Source organism: Thunnus maccoyii, chromosome 18 (assembly GCF_910596095.1).
Source record: "Thunnus maccoyii chromosome 18, fThuMac1.1, whole genome shotgun sequence".
Taxonomy (NCBI): Eukaryota; Metazoa; Chordata; class Actinopteri; order Scombriformes; family Scombridae; genus Thunnus; species Thunnus maccoyii.
The window spans coordinates 27,805,284-27,827,336 of NC_056550.1; the positions used below are offsets into that span (position 1 = coordinate 27,805,284).

At 40.7% G+C, this 22,053-nt stretch overlaps 1 protein-coding gene and 1 long non-coding RNA gene across 2 annotated transcripts; both read right to left on the minus strand.

Moving 5' to 3' along the window:
- Positions 1–1,638: 1,638 nt before the first annotated feature.
- Positions 1,639–16,662, minus strand: nlk1 (nemo-like kinase, type 1). The gene is made up of 12 exons (XM_042393326.1): positions 16,343–16,662; positions 15,037–15,459; positions 12,804–12,933; positions 12,607–12,662; positions 12,099–12,205; positions 11,285–11,370; positions 9,722–9,931; positions 8,819–8,920; positions 5,978–6,064; positions 5,658–5,856; positions 4,346–4,439; positions 1,639–4,066 (listed from the first exon to the last, which is right to left on the minus strand). Exons 2-12 carry the CDS (start codon positions 15,342–15,344, stop codon positions 4,018–4,020), a joined length of 1,428 nt encoding a protein of 475 aa, XP_042249260.1. The 5' UTR covers positions 15,345–15,459; positions 16,343–16,662; the 3' UTR covers positions 1,639–4,017.
- A 4,764-nt stretch (positions 16,663–21,426) lies between these two features.
- On the minus strand, positions 21,427–22,028 carry LOC121884578. Its single transcript, XR_006092378.1, has 2 exons — positions 21,697–22,028; positions 21,427–21,665 (listed from the first exon to the last, which is right to left on the minus strand). It is a non-coding gene; the product is annotated as an uncharacterized LOC121884578 (long non-coding RNA).
- Positions 22,029–22,053: the final 25 nt, after the last annotated feature.

The following is a 22,053-nucleotide window of genomic DNA, read 5'->3' on the forward strand; positions in this document are numbered from 1 at the left end:
AAAAGGGCCAAAAGGGGGGATCTGCTAAACAAACTCAGTTTAAAAAAAAAAGGACCAAGCTGACAGTTTCACATGTTTCACTGCATTAACTACACATCTGTATGTGTAACAATCTGTAAGTCATCAGCTGACAGTTATTTTTAAGATGATCTCCTGCGTCCTCGTTGGCTGCTGTTCATTTCTAAGAACATTAGAGCTGCAGAAAATTAATTGGAGAATCTTTTCTTAGTATTTCTTGAGCAGAAATAATTTAGCTGGTTGCAGCAAAAATGTCATGATTTAAATATTTTCGGTGTCAAACATGACATGTTTTAGATGGTTGACCTGACAAAACAAAACCTCTGAATACACGTCGATGAGCTGGAACACGTCGTAACAGACGGTATCGTCAGAGACTGTAAACTTGCTGCAGATGTTTTGTGATTTCAGAAAAAATGCTGAACATTTCTAATAAAAACAAACAAAAGCAAATTCTCACTTCAAATGTTTGTTTTTTATGCCAAAGAGAGTGAAAGTGACGTCCCAGAGACTGAGCACACTGCCTATGATCTGACTGTAATGTTGCATTTTTGATCCGCTTACTGCTGACAGTGTGCAGACTTCTGCATTTTGCATGATTTCATTTTCCTACACACCTGTCTACCAGGTGAGAATTACACAACACACTTATTTAACATCAATGTTCACCTACTGCTCTGAGTCTTATGTTGATTTTCTAAAAACATAATTGTAGCACTTTTATACAACTGACAATCAGGGACAAATTGAGTGTCCTTGAATGTTTACCATGCGAGGCAGCTGGATTCACGAGAATCCATCTCGTCAGGGTTCAAGTTAACCAACATCGGTTCGGACCAATCAGCGTCCTGTGAGGAACTAACGGCGGCGGTTCAGGTGAGAGATGCTTCATCCAATCACCTGCCTTCCCTTTTCCAAACAGTTTCCATGGACGACTTCTTGGATGGTTCTGTGTAACAAACCATCCGGTGCGTCAGGTTGCTTGAACGCACCACAAAATAAAGATGCTGACAGTGAAGCTGAGACAATTACTCGATGGACAGAAGATTAACAATTATCAATTGTAGCACTTATACGAATTACAATCAGGGACAAATTGAGTGTTCTTGAATGTTTACCATGCGAAGTTCAAGTTAACCAACAGTAGTTGGGACCTAATGGCGTCCTGTGAGGAACAAACCATCCGGCGCGTCAGGTTGCTTGAACGCACCACAGCCGAGAAAATTTTCCAACAGTTTCTGGGTTTGACAAAATAAAAGACGCTGACAGTGAAGCTGAAACAATTATCAATCAATCATCAATTGTTTTATGGTCATTTTTAAATAAAAAATGGCAAAAATTCTCTGGTTCCAAATGTGTTTATTTGCTGGTCATTAACTGAAGCTCTTTGGGTTTTTAGTCCCACAAAATGAACTATTTTAACCCTCCTGTTGTCCTCGGGTCAAATTTGACCCGTTTTCATATGTTTTTATATCAGATATATGGATTTCTTTCATCTAATTGCCTGAAAATCACATGGATACTTTGCAAGTAAAAGTAATGATCACTACTTTCATTGAATTTTGAGTTTTATTAAAATTTATAGCATCTGTGGACTTTTGTCCTCCCGGGTCAAAATTGACCCGAGAGGACAAAAGTCCACAGACAACAGGAGGCTTACGATTTTAACTTGAGTGTTTTTTTGTTGTTGTTTTTTTTTAGACAAAATTAGTAAATCAATTATAAAAAATAATGTCTAGTTGCAGCCATAGTTTCTAGTTTAAAGGATCATCAATCTGCAGGAAGTTTCAAGTCTCTTGCTTCCAGGATGGTTTGGTAAACTGTAAAGTTTGTAGTTAAGGCGTAAAACATGCGAAGCCACCAGTGTGGTCACTTAACATTTTACTAAGTGTAAATGATGCTAATTAGCTTGACTACAGCATTAAAATGTTTGACTTTATCTGCCAGTTTGCCGCCACAGAGAGCCGACACTCTTGACGTGTCGATTCGGACTCTGTTATTTACTGATTTTAGCTGAGTCATCGTCCTGATGATACAAACCAAGATCAATACTGATGCATCCTTATTTATATATATATGTATGTAGGTTTATACAGTTCATAGTCTACAAATTGGACACCTGAGCCTTAAACTGAACAGGAACCAAAACAACAAACCAAAGAAAAGTAACAGACAAATAAACCAAAAAACAAAAACAAAAAAAAAAAAACAGCAGCATTTCACCGACAACATCCCGTTCTCTCAAACCCCTCACGCTGATTCTGAGCTGCGGGGGGGTGAGAGACGAGGAGCGAGCACGAGGTAAAAGAAGTCAATGAATCTGGAGGAATGACGTTAAAGTTGCAGTACGTTACGGGAGGGTTTCAGTTTATAGATATGCACATGTCCCGCGTGCACCCCCGGAGTCCTCAGCCTTCAGTTCGGTTTGTTTTTTTTTTTTTGACCCTCCTCCAGGGTTTGAGGTAACCAAGACCGCCACGGACGCACAGAGGGCTCGCTTTCAACACAAATCATTAGGTGGAGACACACACACACACTCTTCAACAAACACTCAATAAATTAAGAAATTTAAAAACAAACAAAACAAAAAAACAAAAAAAAAACACACCGTCACTTCCTCTTTCTCTCTCCGCTGGTGGGACAAAAAAGTCGAGGCCGAGGAGGTCAGCAGGAAAATAAAAACACTCGGGGAATTTTTTTTTTGGGGGGGCGAGAACACGAGATGTGTTTGAAACGGGAAGAAAAAAGCTGCCAAATATTTGTGGTTTTGGCATCTTTCCTTCTCTGCTGAACACCATTTCATGACGACTTGAACACTGACATTTCCTGTCAAATTTCAAAAAAAAAAAAAAAAAGTTTTGTGAATGACGGCTTTCTTTACTGGTTAAACTGGTCGTGTCTAGATGGTAGTCTGGGAAGACCCGCCTTCCTTACTCCCTGCCTCTGGTTGGCTAGTACTCGTTGCCTTCATTGGTTAGGTCGGTTAGGTTTCAGGCATGAGGAGTGAGGTGGTTGTCGCCCGAATCTAAAGGTTACCATCTAGACACGGCCCATTAAACTCTCTCTCTCTCTTATTTCCCAGCATTCTCTCCTGCTGAATGTGATTTTTCTGAAAAGAGGTTAGAGTGGTCAAAACAACACTGATCCGGGATCTGACATTTTTTAAACTCACTCACCACGAGGTTAAAGAAGCCAGGAGAAGAAAAAAAAAAAAAACAACAACAACATCAACTGTATATGGAACGTTGAAACCTGCTACATCTGATAAATTGCATTATTGTCGCCACGTTCGGCGTGCGAGACACCGAGCGACGGAAACACAGTGAGTGATGTGTTCAAATGCATCTAAAAACAAAGAGGAAAACCTTGGCGGTGTTTGGCGGTTAATGATGAAGCTGTTGAGAAACCGGTTGGCAAAGAGAGCACGCTCAGTGTGTTGTGTTCCCCCGGTGTGTTCACCGCTTTTTTTTTTAAAATTAAACCATATTGCACAGGGCTGGAATGACTTCAAAAATCAACTAAGCAACAATTCTACCAAACAATTAAAACCATTATTCCTTAAATGTCTCTACTAACATAGATGGAAAATCCAATCTAGTACCGAGTTCAGTTCCTCTTCCTAAAGTTTCCTCCTCAAGCACTTCAGCAGCATTTTGTTGGTTTTTTTTGTGGTTTTTTTGTGTTTTTTTTAAATCAGCACCGAAAACGCCTTGAGCATCAGCCGTTTGGGTCTTTTCAAGAGTTAAGCGGTAGTTTTGATATTCGGGAAACTTGTAGGATTTCACTTGTGGAGGAGAGAAAAATAAAAACAATGAGGGTTTTCAGAAGGAGGTCGGATGCGTTGTTTCCCCTCCGCATCTCGCCGGATGATCCAAAACAAAAACAAAACAAAAACAAAAAATAAAAAAAATGACCTAATCTCTTCGGTATTTTCAGACGGCCGATGAAATCCTTTCTCAAAACTGCTGTTGCTCCTCGAGGCGGAGAGAGGAGAACCGTTCATCTCTCCTCCTTCCTGGACACCTTGGAGGAGTGCCACGCGGTGGACCTGAAGACGCAAACAGACGCAAAGATGATGAAACTCAAGAGGAGTGAAAGTCTCAAGCTGATTGGTTTAAGTAAGAAAAACCTGAGAGAGGAAAGACGTTCAGGGAAAACAGACAAAAAAGTTTTTTCTGTGAGATGAGCTTTGAATTATGACCTGCAGGAGGCGCTAGATAATTCTCTGTAGGTTCATCACTACGAGCCACAACCAACACATAACGTATTATAAAAACATACAGACTGAAACAGCCTCATTATCAGCTCAGACTCTTCCTCTTCTTACCTGATGAAGGTCTTGAAGGCAGCACTCTGAGGGTTGATGCACAGCGGCACTCGTTTGCCCTGCTGGTGCTCCGTGATGAAGCGATGGATTAACTCTGATGTCGGGACAGAAAAGGAAAAGACGTCAGACACCAGTATACCAGTATACCGGTATACCAGTATACCAGTATACATACGTACAGAAACCAGCAGGAACTGAGGCCCACATCTATTTTGATCATTGATTCATCGTTTCAGTCTCTTTTTTTTCAAGAAAAATAAATAAATCTTTTGATTGTTTTCGGTTCTGAAATGTGAAACTTTTCCCCAAAGTGAGTTTGAGACGGTTTGTCAAACAACAAATAAAGTTTTATGACATCGACTTGTTCGTGTACTTTGTTTTTTTTTATATTGTCTTGACTAAATGTTTAATTAAGAAAATAATCAGCAGATAATGAAAATAATTGTTAGTAGCAGCCCTAAAATATATATATTATCACAACATCAACATGCAGGTGGTGTCTGATGTCACATAAAACCAACTTGAGTCAGTTTAGTTCTAAAACATTAAGGCTGCATCAGTCTGTCAGTCGAATCGCTGCCTTGTTTTAACTCCGTCACTACACAGTTACGCAGCGAGACAGGCCATAAACTGTTACAGATTCTTGTCTCTAAATGACTTAAACAGAGACGGAGGACAGCGAGACGCAGAGCGACTGTTTCCTGCTCCGACTCTGACGCTCTCAGCTCTGAGAGTTCAATTCAGAAGCGTTCCAGCGTCTCCACCGACCGGCGCCGTCAGCAGCCAATCAGCAGAGACGCTCTGTGGTGCGTTTGGATTTTATACCTGAAGTCTTATGACGGAGTATAAACTGAGTCTTACAGGTTAAACATGTAGCTGTTCTCTGCAGGTGCGCTTGATTTGACTGTAACTGTGGTAACCGGGTGGAGACATGAATGATATTTGTCATTGTGTTGAAGAAAGAAACAAATTAATAATGTAAAGTTGTTTAGTATGTTAGCAGATAAGAAGGTATTATATGTAGGTCATCGACTGAGACACTAAAATATTATATATTTATATAATCAATCAGTTACAGCTTGTTGTAAACTAGTGAACATCTCTTTAATCTGATATCTGTGCATCATGTGCTGCTGTCAGGTCACATGACCTCCTCATAAATATTCCCACCTGTGAGTGTGCAGCAGGCTGGGTCAACCAATCAGGACTGAGACTTTTAAAGTGTATCAACTACAGACGGTGATATCAACAGGGAATTAAAAAACAGGTGATCAATACGGAGGCAACGTCCCTCCGTCAGACGGCGTCCTACCTTTCCCCTGCCACACAGACAGCAGGCTGTTCTCGTAGCTGTGGCTAAACGGCCGCTCGGCTACCGGCTCAAAGTCCCGGGTGTAAACTCGGCCGCTGGGAACGGAGTAGCAGCACTGACACATGCAGGTGTGGTAGCGCAGACGCCCTTCATCCAGGTACGGGTGGGAGAGAGCGTCGCTGCCGGAGATCCTCTTCGCCTGCACGTGAAACACACCGAGCTGTTAGTACGTACGTATTTGCACCCCGTCAGACATCGACAGAACTTGATTCACACCGACAGAAACGCAGCATCTGTTTGTTTGTGTCGTCCGGACTCACCGGATCAAAGACCAGCATCCGACAGAGCAGGTGCACCGCCTCGTGTGTGGCTCCGTCAGACAGCATGTAGAGCACCGACAGCGACGGCTGACAACCAGAAAACACGAGCAGCAGGTTAATGCAACACATCTTACAGAGGTTAGTCAGCAGTAAACAACAACAACAACAACAACACACACCCTGTATTTGTTTTTATTTATAGTTATGACTTATGATGATTATTTTCCTGTGAAGTTTAAAATGTACATTCATGTTTAAACACACAATATGTAATTTCAGCCGCTAGGGGTCTCAATCAAAACAATAACAAAAGACAGAGTGTGATGATGGTGTGAAGTAGCAAGGGATCATGGGAGTTGTTGTCTTCATTGTTAAATAACCAGCTTAACTGGGATAGGATTACTCCAGTGTTCATCATTCAGGATGTTTTTACCGGCAGAGGTCTCCTCCTCTCCAGAACAAACGGACACGCAGATTAAAATCGTTAAAATACTAATTAAAGCTGTTTCACCTAAAAAAAAAAAAAAAAAATCAATATTTCTCCGACGATGTTTGGTGACCACCGGACTTCCTGGAGGGGTTTGCCCAGTTTATTTCTCTGATAACTTAAGATCCAGACGTCCAATGACTAAAATCCTTCTTCCGGCTAAAAGATATAGTTAAAAACGACCTAAATTTATCATGAAAATGTGTCTTAAAACTGAATAAAAGTCATTTTATAACAGTTTGTGTGGAACAACCACAACGCCGATGTATTATCTTGTATGTGTGTAAGTTACTCTTTGGTAGACGCCATTGTAGCGGACAAACACAGCGCCGCCGTATGCATCTGGTGCGTGTTTACTCTTTGGTAGAGGAGGTATGACGCCATTGACATGCGACCAAATGAAACGGTCCGTTACTTTGATTAAATTACAGATTTCTCTGGGTTTGAAACTTGTTGGAAACATTTGGGATAATGTAAGTACACAACTCAACAACATATATAACATAGGTCTAGTTGTTTTTACACATTTTAATGTGGAATAATTACATATTATAGCTTAAAGGGGACTGTCTTCTTTGTATTGTTTAACCTCCTCTGTACATGACTTCATCTCAACATTGTAAAAGCCACGTTTAAGTGCTGAGATCATGAGAATAAACTCTGACTCTGAAGCTCTACGGAGCTTTTTAAACCGTTTTTAATTGTTGGATGTGTAAATACAGACGGGTGACCAATTAAAGGAAAAACCTGGTCCAGGTCTGAATGTTTGACCCCTACAGTGAGGGGATCTGGTGGCTCTGTTATGCTTTTGGGGGCATTTTGCTGGCATGGTTTGGGTCCACTTGTCCCCTTAGAGGGAAGATTCACTGCTAATCAATACAAAGTAGTTGTGAGTGATCAGCTTCATCCTATGATGAAACATATCTATCCTGATGGGAGTGGTCTCTTCCAGGATGGTTTGATGAGTATTAAATGATGTGAATCTTATGTTATGACCTTCACAGTCACCAGATCTCATCATCATCATCATCACACCACATGAGGAAGATCTTTTTAAAGAATGATGTCCAGAGACTGTAGGATCAATAACAAGGCTGAGACACAGATATGACCAGAGCTCGTCCTAAAGTTTGCCCCGAAAAATGTGTCTTTCTCCTTCTTGGGACTGTCTTGCAGGTATTCAGAGCTCTTTGTTTGGTTTTTTTTATATAAAAGTCATGATTTCTTGTGAATAAATTAAACAGCAACAGACTGAAAGCATGATGGAAGGCTGAAGGTGCGTTTTTCAATATTTCGCTATGTCCACGTGTTGATATTTAACTACTGCAGGTTCTGTCGACACCCTCCTTGATCTGTTATTCGATCACCTTGGGGAGGGGCCTGATCAATATCAGGAACTGCTGATGCAGACGACGGCGCCAGAGGACCTGTGTGACTGAATAAAAGGAGGCAGCAGAAAGACTTCAAACCGACACACTTCACTGCATTCTGTTTCCTCCACTTATAGGTTAAAAAAAGCGGATTATAATCTCATTTGGTCTGTTTAGTGTCAGCATGTTTACATCACAGCATCTAAAGCTTAAACTAATTGCATCCTTTGTTTTGTTGTATGTGTGCTTTGGTTTTTAGTGTTAAACGGAGGACTTCCTGTTCTGTAAGCAGCAAAATGTCAGTGGTTTGTAATTACCATTTAATATCCCTTTAATACCCCCCCCCCCCCCCTCGGCCCCCGCCCACTGTAACCTCAGTGTGTTTCCAGCTGTTCCATGTGTAAATAGTATAAAACCTTAAAAAAAAAGCCATAAAAAGATGATATTTCTGGTTCTGCTGCATCGATTTTGATCCTTTTTTTCTTTAAACAGTCAATCATGAGTCCAACAACCTGCAAAACACGCGAAAAGTTATTCGGCGATTAAACGCCGACATATGTGAATCATGTGACTAAAGAGCTGAAAACATCAGATCTGTGTGGAGCGATGATGATGATGATGAGGAGACTGTAACCTTCCTCACATCAATACATGAAACTAACAGAAACGTCATATTTCCATCACGTTTTCCATCGTTTGAGCTTTGACTGTCTCTCTTTTAATGATCTCGTTTCTTCTTCTGCGACGGTTTAACGGCACCAACTGGAGTTTATCTGCTGATATTCACACGACGGGAAACAAGCGATGATTTGAATTTTCTTAAACAATTTTCTGGAAATTCGGTTAAAATTTGCTCTAAATCCAGTTGGAAACCTGACTAATGTTACAGCAGCAGAGAGTTAGGACTCTGTGGGAGAATGTTTCAGAAGATAAACCAGTGTGTTGTTGGAGGAGTCAGTGTGGACGGACCACACAGTCACGTACTGGTTTGTGCGGCCCCCTCAGGATGTGGGCTCTGGCTCCTTCGCAGGCCGACGACAGCGCCGACAGAGGAGGAGTTCCCAGCAGGTCTGTGATCAGATCCAGCTGGAACCAGAAGAAGAGAAGAAGAAGAAGCATGTTTAGAGAAGGAGCTGCTGTACGGAGGCTATATCCTGGTAAAACAGACAACGATCAGTCAATTAATCAATCAGCAGGAAATTAATCTGAAACTGTTTTGATAATGGGTTAATTGTTTAGTCATTTAACTTACAGCTTCTCAAATGTGAGTATTTGATGCTTTTGTTTGTCATATATGACAATAAACTGAATATTTGTTTTGACTATTTTCATTATCGATTAGTTGTTTGATCCAGAAAATAGTGAAAATTGTCCACGACTGTTTCCCAAAGCTCAAGATGACGTCTTCAAATGTCTCGTTTTGTCTCCACCAACAATCTACAACCCAAAGACGTTCAGTTTGCTGTCAGAGACACTAAAGAAACCAGAAAACATTCACACTTGAGAAGCTGGAATCAGAGAACTTTGACTTTTTTTCTTTATAAATGACTCAAAGCGATGAATAGATTATCAGAATAGTTGGAGATTAATTTAATAGTTGGCAACTATTTAGCATTGCTCACCATTTTAGAGACAAAACGATTAAATTTATCAATAGAAATAGAAAAATAATCAGCAGATTAATCAATAATGACAATAACTGTACACAAACCTGCATATTCCACACATTATATGGTGCTTTATACAGTAAACTTTAATTATAAAGGGTACGTTGCTGAGCTGTTCTCCACAGCGACACGTTGCTCAGACAGTCAGATAATAAACGGACGGATGTTTAGGACTTCCTGTTTAGGACTTCCTGTCCAGTAACGCGTCGCCTGCTCTCACCTGCTGAATGGGGCTCTGAGCCTGGAAGAGGATGCGTCGTCCCAGCAGCTCTGCGAAGATGCAGCCCACTGACCAGACGTCGATGGCCGAGCCGTAGTGCCGGCAGCCCATCAGCACCTCGGGCGCTCGGTAGTACTGCGTCACCACCTCCTGGGTCATGTGACGCGACGGGTCCGGCTCCTCCACTCGCGCCAAGCCGAAATCACAAATCTAACCAGAGAGGAGCAGAAGGAGGGGAAACAATGTTGAAGGCATTTTTCAAACCCACTGTTTGTTTCAACATACTCGCTTTTCTGATTTTTTAAAATGTATTTATATCCTGTTCTGATGTCGGATGTTAAACGTGGTCAAAGTTCCAAAACTTGAGGTGAACGTATGTAGAAACGCTACCTGCAAGTCAAAACTCAGGGCTTTAACCTGCTCTGAACGCTTCATTTGGGACGGTTTTCTACCTTGCACACATGCTCATAAACAGCTGTCTGTTCTGTAGCCTTGGTTGCTAAGGTGGTTGCTAAGGTGGTTGCTAAGGTGGTTGCTAAGGTGTTTCCATGTGTTGTTCAGCTCCAACATGTACGGATGGATTTGAGAAGTTGACATTTGGAGTAAAGAAGGAGAAAAAGAAGTGAAATCCTGCTACTATAGTTTGTTTACGTAGCCTCCAGAGCCGGAGGAAGCTTCCTGAAGCTGACCAATCAGAACAGAGTGGGCTCATCAGGAGGCGGGGCCTTAAAAGAGACAGGAGCTAAAACGGCCTGTTTCAGACAGAGGCTGAACTGAGGGGCTGCATAAAGGACCAGTAGAAGATTAATAAGGAGTTTTTAACTGGAAATATATAAATATATATAAATATAGAGCTGGAAATGTGCAGAGTATGTGTCCTTAAAGGGAATAATTGTTGCTTTGAGCATTTTAAGACTTCAGAAGGGGAAGCCTTTACTGGGAACGTGACAATAATCCTTCTGAACCACCACGACACTGTACAGCTGCTACTAACTGATGAGTCGATCAAAAGAAAATCAAACAACTATATTGATATTCGATTGATTGTATTGTATAATTGTATAAGCAAGTTTCCAAAGCAAAAATGTCCTAAATCTTCTAGTTGGAGCCTCCACAACCAGATGATTTGCTGTTATTGTCTTTCATATCATAATAAACTGAATATCTTTGTGTTCTGGACTGTTGGTCAGACAAAACAAAACATCTGATGATGTAAACAAGGACTCTAAAAAGGTCTAAAAAAAGTCAAAATTATAAAAATGTTCACGTTTTCTCCAAGTGATAAATGCAGATTGACCTGCAGATTAATATTTGCTGCAGTGCATCACATCTGTGAACGAGTGATTCTTCTTCACTTGATTTAATTAACAGACTCTTTTGGGGTTAAAACACGTCTTTAACCTAAATATCTGACAGCTCGTTACTTTATGCATCTGATAATCATCTCTGCCAGCAAAGCTTCAGGGCTGGAAACATACCGGGAGGCATTTCTCTCAGTATGATCTCAGTTTCTGAAGAGACCGTCGTTTGTTTAAAAACACAGCAGACATGTCGGAGGTTTACCTTCAGCAGGCAGTTGCTGTTGACCAGCAGGTTTCCAGGTTTGATGTCTCTGTGCAGAATCCCAGCAGAGTGCAGGTACTTCAAACCTGAGCGACAGAAACAACAACAATCACATTTCTCCTCTTTGTCCTGCACATTAACCTCCAGCTGAACATAGAAACAGGAAACTGCTGCAGTAATGGACGCAAAATTTAAGCACTTTCCCCTAATCGATTGATGTTGACGATCAATAGACGAATATGAAGGAGATTTTTCTATGATAAAAACATTTTAACCACATGTTCACTGCAAAATCAGAGAACGTTATAGGGAAATATAGAAACAGATAAAGCGAGTTACTTGAATTATAAATGATGTAACACAAAACTGCTCCCGTCTGTCGCCGTCCGATGATTGGCCAGAAACAATCCTAAACATTTAACACGGCGAGCAAATCTTGCACGATACACATGTTGATATATATATTTCTCAGCCTTAGCAACAAACTGTAATAACTTCCTTAAATAATTTAACCACAATGGTGTCCAAAAACATATCAGGCTGGAGCTGCGACTGCAATATTATGTATATTATTGTTATTTCAGCTTCGGAGCGACGCCGGAGTATCATGGATATTATTATTATTATAAAAAGTTATGAATGATTAATTTAAATTTGGCCATAACAACAGTCAGACTCCACCAAGCAAACAGCGCTGCACCATGAAGTAAAACCTAAACACAAAGTCTTATAATAAGAATATATTTTAATAACTACAGAAACACAAACGCTGTTCTAGCTCTGCAGCTGTAGAGCGGCGGCGGCGGCGGCTCACCTCGGAGGATCTGATAGAGGAAGACCTTGATGTGGTCGGTGGTGAGAGGCTGAGGAGACACGATCACTTTGTGGAGGTCGCTCTGCATCAGTTCTGTTATCACGTAGCTGCGGGGCGGTTTGCTGTCAAGGAAAACGCTCACACACACACGGACTGACCTCCGCCTACATCAACACGCTGCTGCAGCGCCGAGCGCAGGGCTCGTTTTTTTAGTTGTTGAGAAAAGGACGCAGTTGCTTAACAACAAGTGTTATTAAAACATCATCATGTCACTGGATATTCACCAGTGGCCAGTTTCACATCTGCAGTGAGGAGCTGAATTTAGACCAGAGAGGAGCAGCTATATTAAGGGAATAAAAAGGAGGACATAACAGGGACAATTAATGAAGAGAAAGTGGGACAGGAAGGCGTGAGGAAGTAAATGTATGTGATAAGTGTGGAGGTATGCTGTCTGTACGGTCAGAATATTAAAACAAATGAACATTTTCTTTTTATGGACAAAGGATACATTTCCTCAAAGCAATCGATCTGTGGAGGCTGTAAAATATCCAGAGCTGACAACACCTGCATGAAAGGAGAACAACACAAGAAACAGAGAAGAGAATTAGTCCTCGGTCCTGTTTTGATCCCACATCACATCAAATCCCCCCCCCGACCCCCCCCCCCCCCCCCCCCCCTCCCTCCTTCCTTCTGTCTGCTCATTACATTGTCATGTTTGAAGAAGCACAGCATCCTCAGCTCTCTGAAGACCCTCTTACAGGAGACCAGGTTCTGGAAGACATTAGGCATCTTCTTCAAAGCCACCTTTCGACCGTCACGTGGATCCGTAACCGACCTGCCAGGAAATGACAATCACAGACAGTTTAGTGACACAGATTTAGAAACAGTCGTTTTCCTGTGACGGTACAGGCTAGCAGGCTAACTGTGCATCGTTTAGTACAACTTATGTATGCTTAATATTATTGGTAATAAGTCTTGAAAGCAATAAAACTCGTTGTTGAGTTTGTTAATTGATGAGAGCAAACCTCCGTTTGGTTGCCGTCATATTTATATGTTTGGTGAAAGTAGAGCTGCAACAATTCAATCAATCAACAGGAAATTAATCTGTTAACTATTTCTATCATCTATTTTTTCAGAGCAAAGATTTGCTGGTTTCCGCTTCTCAAATGTGATGATTGGATGTTTGTCCTCATCATACATGATATAAATCTGAATGTCTTCGGGTTTGAGGCTGCTGGTCGAACTAAACAAGACGTTGGACTGTGGGGAAATATCACAAGATCAACACGTTTGCACTATTTCCTGATGTTTTATAAAATAACTAAGAAAATAATGATTAACTGCAGCCCTTGTTGAAAGTGCAGATTGATTTGAAAAGAACGATAACACAACTTAAAGGACGAGTTCACATGTTTTTAAGTGTCTTAAACGAACAGTCAGGAGTCTTAAATGTCTTTTTGTTACTGTTCTTCCACCGCAGCTCGACAGGGAAACACACAGAGAGGGATCTTCTGATGGTATGAAGAGGAGGAATCATCGTGTTTCAGAGTTCATTTGGACACTTGAAAAAATTGTGAACAATCCTTTAAGTACGAGCAGACGTGATCTGTGATGGATGACTTGTCTCAAGATGGTTTTTTTTACGTCTCTATGGAAATAAAAAGGAAAAGCTTTGGCTGCCTGGAAGGTGGGAAAATAGCAGACATTCCTCAAAACACTATGTGCTAAAAGATTAGCCGGAACGCACTGTACGTATTATTAATGGCTCAAACACGCAGAGTATGTCGGAGTCCTTAGAATTAGAATCATATTTACACATACAAGGAATCTGACTGTTTGTGGCTCTCGACGTAGTCACACGAAACACAACAATCTTCAGAAAGGAACATCTATGTACAGGCGAAACTGTTTCTGTGAACTATAAACAGAATCATAGGATGAAGATGATCACTCAGAACAACTTTCTATTGATTAGCTGTGATTCTTCCCTCTAAGGGGACAAGTGGACCCAAACCATGCCAGCAAAATGCCCCCAAGAGCATCACAAACCCCCCTCACTGTAGGGGTCAAACATTCAGACCTGGACCAGGTTCTGTTGATGTACGCCACACATGCACTCACCCACTTGTCGGAGAATATGGTGAGGTATGACTCATCTGACCATATCACTTTTCCCCCCACCTCTCTACAGACCAGTACCTGTGGGTTTTGCACCACTGAACTCTCAGATGTGCATTCATCTTCATAATGAGGGGTTTATGCGCTGCAGCCCTGCTATAATATCCCTCTCTGTGTAATTGTTGACGGACTGTTCTTGCTGACACAGTCTGATCACGTCCTGCGTTGACATTCTCAGTCACCTGAGGAAGAGTTGCTCCTCTGCTTTTCCTTATTTATATATATATATATATATATATATATATATTGCACTAATACATGAGCATCACAATCATCAAATGTGTGCTATCAACCATAATTTCCAACCCTATTCACTGACGTCTTTCCCATAGATCTAAACGCAGATGTCACTTCAGTCACTGTTCCCATTGAGACACAGTTGAGCTGCCATTCGTGCCCCAACAATGAACCCTCTTTCAGACTCACTTAGATATTTTCTTCTTGCCGTCTTGATACAAAGTCAGAATCAACTGAGCCTGATCAGTATTTTTATAAAAGCCACAGATTGGATGTTAATTGCTTAATTGAACCATGCAGCGTACCTGTGTGAAAGCATCTGCATTCTTTATGTTTCTCCACTGATTAATTCGGGTTTTTCCTTTAATTTGTCACCTGTCTGTACACAATAAGTGGTAATGTACAGTATATACAGCCTGTTCAAATAGTAATTAATGAACTGTTTTGCACATTTTGTACTTTAAACTAAAATAAATATATATAATTTGCAGGCACAGTGGGTACCTTAGTGATCTTTTCTTACCAGACAACACCAAATGCGCCATAACCGATGGGGCGGTCCGGCTCCATCTCTGCAGGGCTGGGCACCTCGCTGGCCGGGTTGCTGTAAGGCTGAGGCACCGCAGCTCCGCCGCCGGTGCTCCCTCCGAGAGCTGTCGGGTGTCGGGGTGTCCCGGCCGGGGCAGTGGGTCCGGTCAGGCACGGTGTGGCGCTGAGGCCCGTGGAGGGGGCTCCGCAGGAGGAGTTGACACAGAAATACTTGTGGCCCAACTCGGAGCCCGGAAACAAGTCGCCACACACCGTCTGCCGGCCTGCGCCGTGAAATGCCATCCTCCGATCACCAAACCCCGATACAGGCCACTTCGTCTGGGCCGCACCAAGCTGCTGCTGCCCGGCTAGGCGCGGAGGAAACACCGCTCTTCTCTCAGCATGACCCGCTAGTTTCCTGTGCGTGCAAACAGGGGAGACTCTGCTGAGCATGATGTGTGATGTAAACAAGCCAAGATGAAGAAAGGCAAAGCTGCCGTGTTGCCACCGCAGCCAGGCCGAGGCTGGGTTATTATTCAGCCGAGATGTAAACACGGTGCAGGTCTGAAGCAGCTCGGTTAAAGCAGATTAAATCACCAACAGCTCCTGGATGTGTCGCAACAGCTAAAAAACACTTTCACCACCAAACCACATTTTTATTGCTGTCTCTGTTTTACATGTGCAGTTGAAAGTAGAGCAGCAGCGATTAATGGATCAACAGAAAATTAATCTGCAACTATTTTGATAATCGACTAATTGTTTGAGGCATTTTTGAGCCTCTCAAATGTGATGCTTTGATGCTTTTCCTCGTCATACATGAGAGAAACTGATCATATTTGGGTTTGGGACTTCAGGTCGAACGAAACAAGACATTAGCTTTAGGAAAATAATCACAGGATCACCATATTTTTCACTATTTACTGATATTTTTATGAAACAATCAGCGAGCTAAGTTACCTTTGTTTGTAGCAGGCTGCACTTAGCTGGTTAGTAAAGCTAACTTCGCTAACAGTATCCGGCTAGCTATAAATAGTCGGTTTAAAGATTATTTAAAAATGTTTAAAAATGAAATGTTTAACCACACAAGCTGCAGAGTGAACATCATCAGCATAAACATGTGCATCAGCGTTATTGTCTTCCCGTTTGCTGCCGTGCTAACCAGCTAGCTATCGTGCTAACCAGCTAGCTATCGTGCTAACCAGCTGATGTCTGACCCACATAACCATCACCGGCCGGATACAGTGACCTACATATTTTTAAAAAGCGAACGTCCCCCTTATAACTTAATTTAAACAACTTACAATCCAAGCTCGGTTAAAGCAAAGATGGCATGGCTCGAAAACGCGTCTTGAAAAGGGCAAAAAAGCCGAGTTATAGATGCTGTTCGCCGGAGCTCCTGGAGCTAGCCTCAGCTAGCTTCTGCCTGCTCGCTAGCTGGCCATTGCGACGTGATATCCAGCGCAGAAGCGTCCTGTGAAGACCGTTTCTTGTGTTTTCTGAGGTGAAGTCTCATCCAGCAGAGCCTTAATGTTCAGTGTTGAAAAAACCCAACCGGGTTTCTAGTCGTCCTCACAGCGGCAGCTACAGCTAGCTGGCTAGCTTATCGAGTAGGAGGAGCTGGTGGAGCCGGTGGGGGAGGGTGAAGCTGTAAACAACCATAACTGTAACTTCAGATAAACCAGCAGCGCTGGAAAGTAACTAAGTACTGTACTCAAGTACTATTTTGAGGTACTTGTACTTTACTTGAGTATTTCCATGTGATGCTACTTTCTACATTTCAGAGGGAAATATTGTACTTTCTACTCCACTACATTTATTTGACAGCTTTAGTTACTTTTCAGGTGAAGATTTGACACAATGGATAATATAACAAGCTTTTAAAATACAACACATTGTTAAAGATGAAACCAGTGGTTTCCAACCTTTTTGGCTTTTGACGTCTTACAAAAAGCAGTGTGTAGTCGGGGTCACATTTCACATGTCTATGAGTTGTTAACAGCTCCACCAAATAGTGATTTTTCCCTCTAAACTTCTCACATGCTTTCATTTCAATAAATGTTCAAATGATCCAATATTTCAGCAAAAATCAAAGATTAGAGAAAAAGTCCAAAAACTGAAAACAGATTTGTGTATCAGAACTTTGTTTTTTCTTCTTTCCTCTCCCATTAATCATCTCACCACCCCTCAGATTTATCTGCTGACCCTTTGGAGGGGCCCGACCCCTAGGTTGGGAACCACTGGACTAAACTAGCTAACTGTATATAAAGTAGTGTAAACTAGCTCCACCTCCAGCAGCTACAACAGTAACATGCTGCTCTAACACTGATGCTTCACTATTAATAATCTAATGGTGTCATATATAATAACATATCAGTCAGAGGGACCAAACCACTACTTTTACTGCAATACTTTAACTACATCAAGCTCATAATACTTATGTACTTTTACTGCAATACTTTAACTACATCAAGCTCATAATACTTATGTACTTTTACTGTAGTAGGATTTTTCATGCAGGACTTTTACTTGTAATGGAGTATTTTTACATTGCTGTATTGGTAGTTTTACTTCAGTAAAAGCTCTGAATACTTCTTCCACCACTGACAATCAGCAACCATTCAAACACCCATGAAGATCATTTCAACTTGAATCCAGACATGCATTTTACTGCCTTTTAATACAGTAGTAACGAGGCGCTATGTACTATGCATCAAGTACAATCAATATGCACAGCCACAGAAAATGTGTCACCAAGGTAGCTACAAATTACATGGCAATTTACCTTTTCAAGAATTACAAATCAGCATCCAGAGTAAGAACAAAGATCATACGAAGCAGAGAAGTTATGCACATTCAATGTTCATGGGGAATATACACAAACAATTAATAGTTAGCCTTTATCAGCTTTATAAAACTGTATATACATGATGGCCCATCTGAAACTGTTCCCGTGTCCTATGAGGAGGTTTTCCTGCTCTGAAGGATCTGACTGACAAAGGCAAACTGGAGACTGTTCTTTAATAAATTAGGGGACAAACTCAGATAAGCCGTGTTATCGCAGGTCAGCATACATGAGGTCTTTTAGGTCAATTTCCTCTTTATAAACAAACACTGATATCATGGAAAATAAATGATCTGAAAACAACAACGGCTTCACAAATTCATAATTGGCTGTGAAAATCAGTTGAAAATGAAAACAATGAAATGATGGCAAATAGAAATAGCTAACTGCTAAGCCATGTGAATAAAAATACACATTAATTTCCCCCCTTAATTAACGAGCCGAGGTTTCCTCTTTGTCCTTTTCCTCAGCCGTCCCTCACTTTGACTCTTCTGGTTTGCAAGACGCCGCATGTACAGTACGTAACATGGACAGTTTGTGTCTCAGTGTTGCTGACAGTTTAAAGGACTAGTTCACTATTTTTCCAGTGTGTCTTAAACCAGCAGTCAGGTGTCCATATGAACAGTGAAAGAGGTTTTTCCTCGCTGTAATCATTCCTCCTGTTCATACTGGATATTAAAAGATCCTTCAAATGTGCTTTCAGTGGGAGTGATGGAGGATAAAATCCACAGTTTTGTCATTTAAAAGTCTGTGTGAAGCTTCTATTCAGCTTCATCAGTCTGAGTTAGTCATATCAAGTGGATATCTGACACATTTACAGTCTTATTAGCATCAAATTCCCTCTTTGTGTTTCCTCAGACAGTGTTTCCCTGTTGAGCTGCAGGTGGAAGTATAGTAACAAAAAGAGGAACTTTGGCACTAAAAAGACTGTAACGTTGAAAGATATCTACTTGATTTGACTCATTTGGACGCTGAAGCTTCATATTAGCTTCAGATAAACTTTTAAATACATTTTTGCACAGAAGGAGGACTGTGGATTTTGTCCTCCATCACTTCCATTGTAAGATCATTATGAAGGGATCTTCTAATGGTCAGTATGAACAGGAGGAATGATTACAGCAAGAAAAACAGGTTTCACTGTTCATTTGGGCTCCTGACTGTTGTTTTAAGACTCACTTGGAAAATTGTGAACCCGTCCTTTAACACCACTGATGGAGCTGGGCTTCACAGAGTAAACAAAGGTCTGAAAGGGACGCCGTCCTCATGAAATGATGAGCAGCGCCGAGGAGGAAAGAACGATTTCCACGGCAGATTCTCTCCCGTCTGTCTGTTTCCACTGTTGGCAGTTCGTTAAGAAACAATCTGTGAAATCCAAAACAAAAGCAGTTCATGTAAATGTAAAACCGAAACCATCATGCAGACAGTTAAAAGTGGCTTTGTGGGGGATTTGTCAGACTCATTTACAAACATATGATAGTTTCCTAAAGCTCTAAATGCTGGTTTTCTCTTCACATGACTGTAATTATTGGGGTAACATTTCTTTTATGCATTTTCTGGAGAACAGAGAGTGTTAAAATGTAAATATTGTACATTTTAGCAGTGACTTTAGCTTTATTTTGGTGTACTAAACATGTTCCAAAACCTCAAACTACAAACCATCGTCCTGCATGGATATTTTCCCAGAACATGTCAGTCACAGATCCACTCCTGACATTCAGGGAAATCTACTGATAAGCTGTAAAAAAGCGACACAAGGCGGCTGAAAGATCTGCTGGTGAATGGAAACTATATTGAAGCATTTCTAGAGATTAAAACAATCATCTATAATTTTATATATCTTTCATAGAGCTGTCCAGCAGGCCGTGAACTTGACAAGGATGATAAAATATACTACTGTGTTTTATTTAGTAAGAAAAATGTCCCTAATCTATATTGTTCATTTAAAAAATAAAATCACATTGTTGGCCGAGTAGCCAATAGAATAAAGCATCACAGGCTAGTTCTGTTTATGTCCAGGAAACCGGAGACTGAAATAAACACTGTCGATATGGGATGAAACAGATGTTAAATACAGCTGTGAGAAGAAAATCAAATCCTGATCTGCAGTCGGTTGCTGCTTCGGTGGCGTCGTTGCTAATTTCGCGTTAAGTTAAAACTCTGCTCGACCTCGCATCACGCTGCTCGCTGCTGCCGAGACGTCTGAAGCTCTTTGTCGCCAGCTTTCACTGAACACGAACAACTGCCGGCTGCTTTTGTCACGTATGAATCTTTGGTTGTGAGAGCACGGTAACAGTCAGTTTCACCGTCCTGCTGTGGTGTAGTTTCATTAAAAGTCATTGGTGTGCTTAAAGACAATATTAAGCTATGCAGATTGATTTTATAAGTTTATAAGCAATAAGGGCTAGTGTGATACAATTTTGTATTGGTGTAGTTATAATCTCATGAACCATATTTAATCACACTGTACGTATAGAGGCAGAATTATAATCATACACTGGAGAAATTTGAGTGTGTTTGTATTACATGTCACTTTGCTTGGGTCTGCTAAAGTCTTCACCTTTTAAAAAATACTCTCTAGAGGAGATCAAGAAATAAGGTTGTAAAATGACTAGAATAACTTATAAAAAATAAAAGGCCAGAAGACAACTTGGCAATAATGGTGTAAAATGATTCCCAATACTTATATAAAAATTGGATATAATCAGGTAGAATTGAATATGCCAGTACATATCCTCAAACACCTCAAAACCTGTTTTGAAGAGTTTTGACCAACAACGAGTGACGGAGATAAAAGATACATAATAATTGGTCAAAAATTAGGGAGGGTGGATGATAAGGTGTGACCTAAGCCGACCCAAGGACATAAAAACAATGCCCCAAAGAAAAAACCTTCGGAGCGATTTGGTTCGTTGTAAAGTGCTGATTGCTCCCCTTTTTTGCCGGCATTAAAGAACACTTTGCTGCTTGGATCTCTGACTCCCTTTTTATTTTCAAGAGAGAGTTTTTCTGCTCTGGTACCTTTTTCTGCAACAATTTGATACAAAACTGCCTCCCGCCATCGCTGAGAGGAGCTGAACAGACTTCCTCAGTCTGAACATGCTCCTCTGCCTGGTGAACGTGCAGAGGATGGTGAGCATCGTCCACTTAGGGAGTAAAAGAATCCCCATGAAACTTAATTTAGACCCTGATTCCTCTGGTGGAAACGCAGGTAGAGGATCTGAGCTCCTCTAAAGGTTCTGAAGAAAGTTCCTGCAGTGGAAACGCAGCTTAAATCATCTTTCTGTGACTTTAAAGCCTTTAAAGCCTGATGTTGTTTTTTTCTTGTTCAACATTCTTCCTGTAACACATCTTATGTGCAGATGTGTGACTGAAATGTCAGAGTTTTAAGAAATAACTGTGCAGGACTGCGATGTTTAATACACATATATGGACAGTAGAGGAGTTGGTTATATTACAGAAGTGTGTTGAGAAGTTTCTTTGAATGTTCAGATCCTTAAAAGATGAATTCAGATTATTTATTCAAGTCTTTGTTAATCAATTCAATTCAATTCAATGGACTTTATTGGCAGGAAAGTTTCAATGTTGTCAAAGCATCAAAACACAATTTGTCCAAATATTTGGACAGAACAAAATAACAATAATATGAACATTAACACAACATGAAGATTGATATATATTAATTATATATATATACAGTATATCCTATGCATGTATTTGTGTGCGTTGATCCTGTGAAGTGACTCTAAAGGCAGATTATAGATATAAACAGTCTGACTGAGCAGCTCAAAGTCTTCATATCTTCAAACTTAACACCTCTTTAGTCTTTATTAGGATGTTTTATGGCCATTATTTATTTTATTCAAACATTTATTTGATTGTATCCATGTTTTAAAATGTTTTATTCCCTTGTCTTTTGTCTTTTATCCATTTATTTTTATTTTAAATCTATTTTATTGGTTATATTGAATTTTCAGCATCATTATCATGTGAATCAGTCTCAGTGTAAAGCACTTTGAATGCACTAACCTGATACAGATAAACTTATTGATAGTAAAATCTTACGATAAAATGAAAAAGGTGGAAAGAAGTTTAATGAATGTAATGATTTCATGATCTGTAACTATTTAAAAACAGGAAACAGCTTCACACACCTGGTTTGGCTGCTGTCTT

Bases quoted from the DNA above. Each gene is read 5' to 3' on its own strand.
- nlk1 (XM_042393326.1), bottom strand. From the start codon at position 15,344: ATGGCATTTCACGGCGCAGGCCGGCAGACGGTGTGTGGCGACTTGTTT. The intron at 12,206-12,606 runs GTATCCTTTGTC...ACCGCCCCGCAG, and splicing joins ATCGATTGCTTTGAGGAAAT to CTACGTGATAACAGAACTGA. The intron at 5,857-5,977 runs GTGAGTCCGGAC...TTTCACGTGCAG, and splicing joins GGATGCTGGTCTTTGATCCG to GCGAAGAGGATCTCCGGCAG.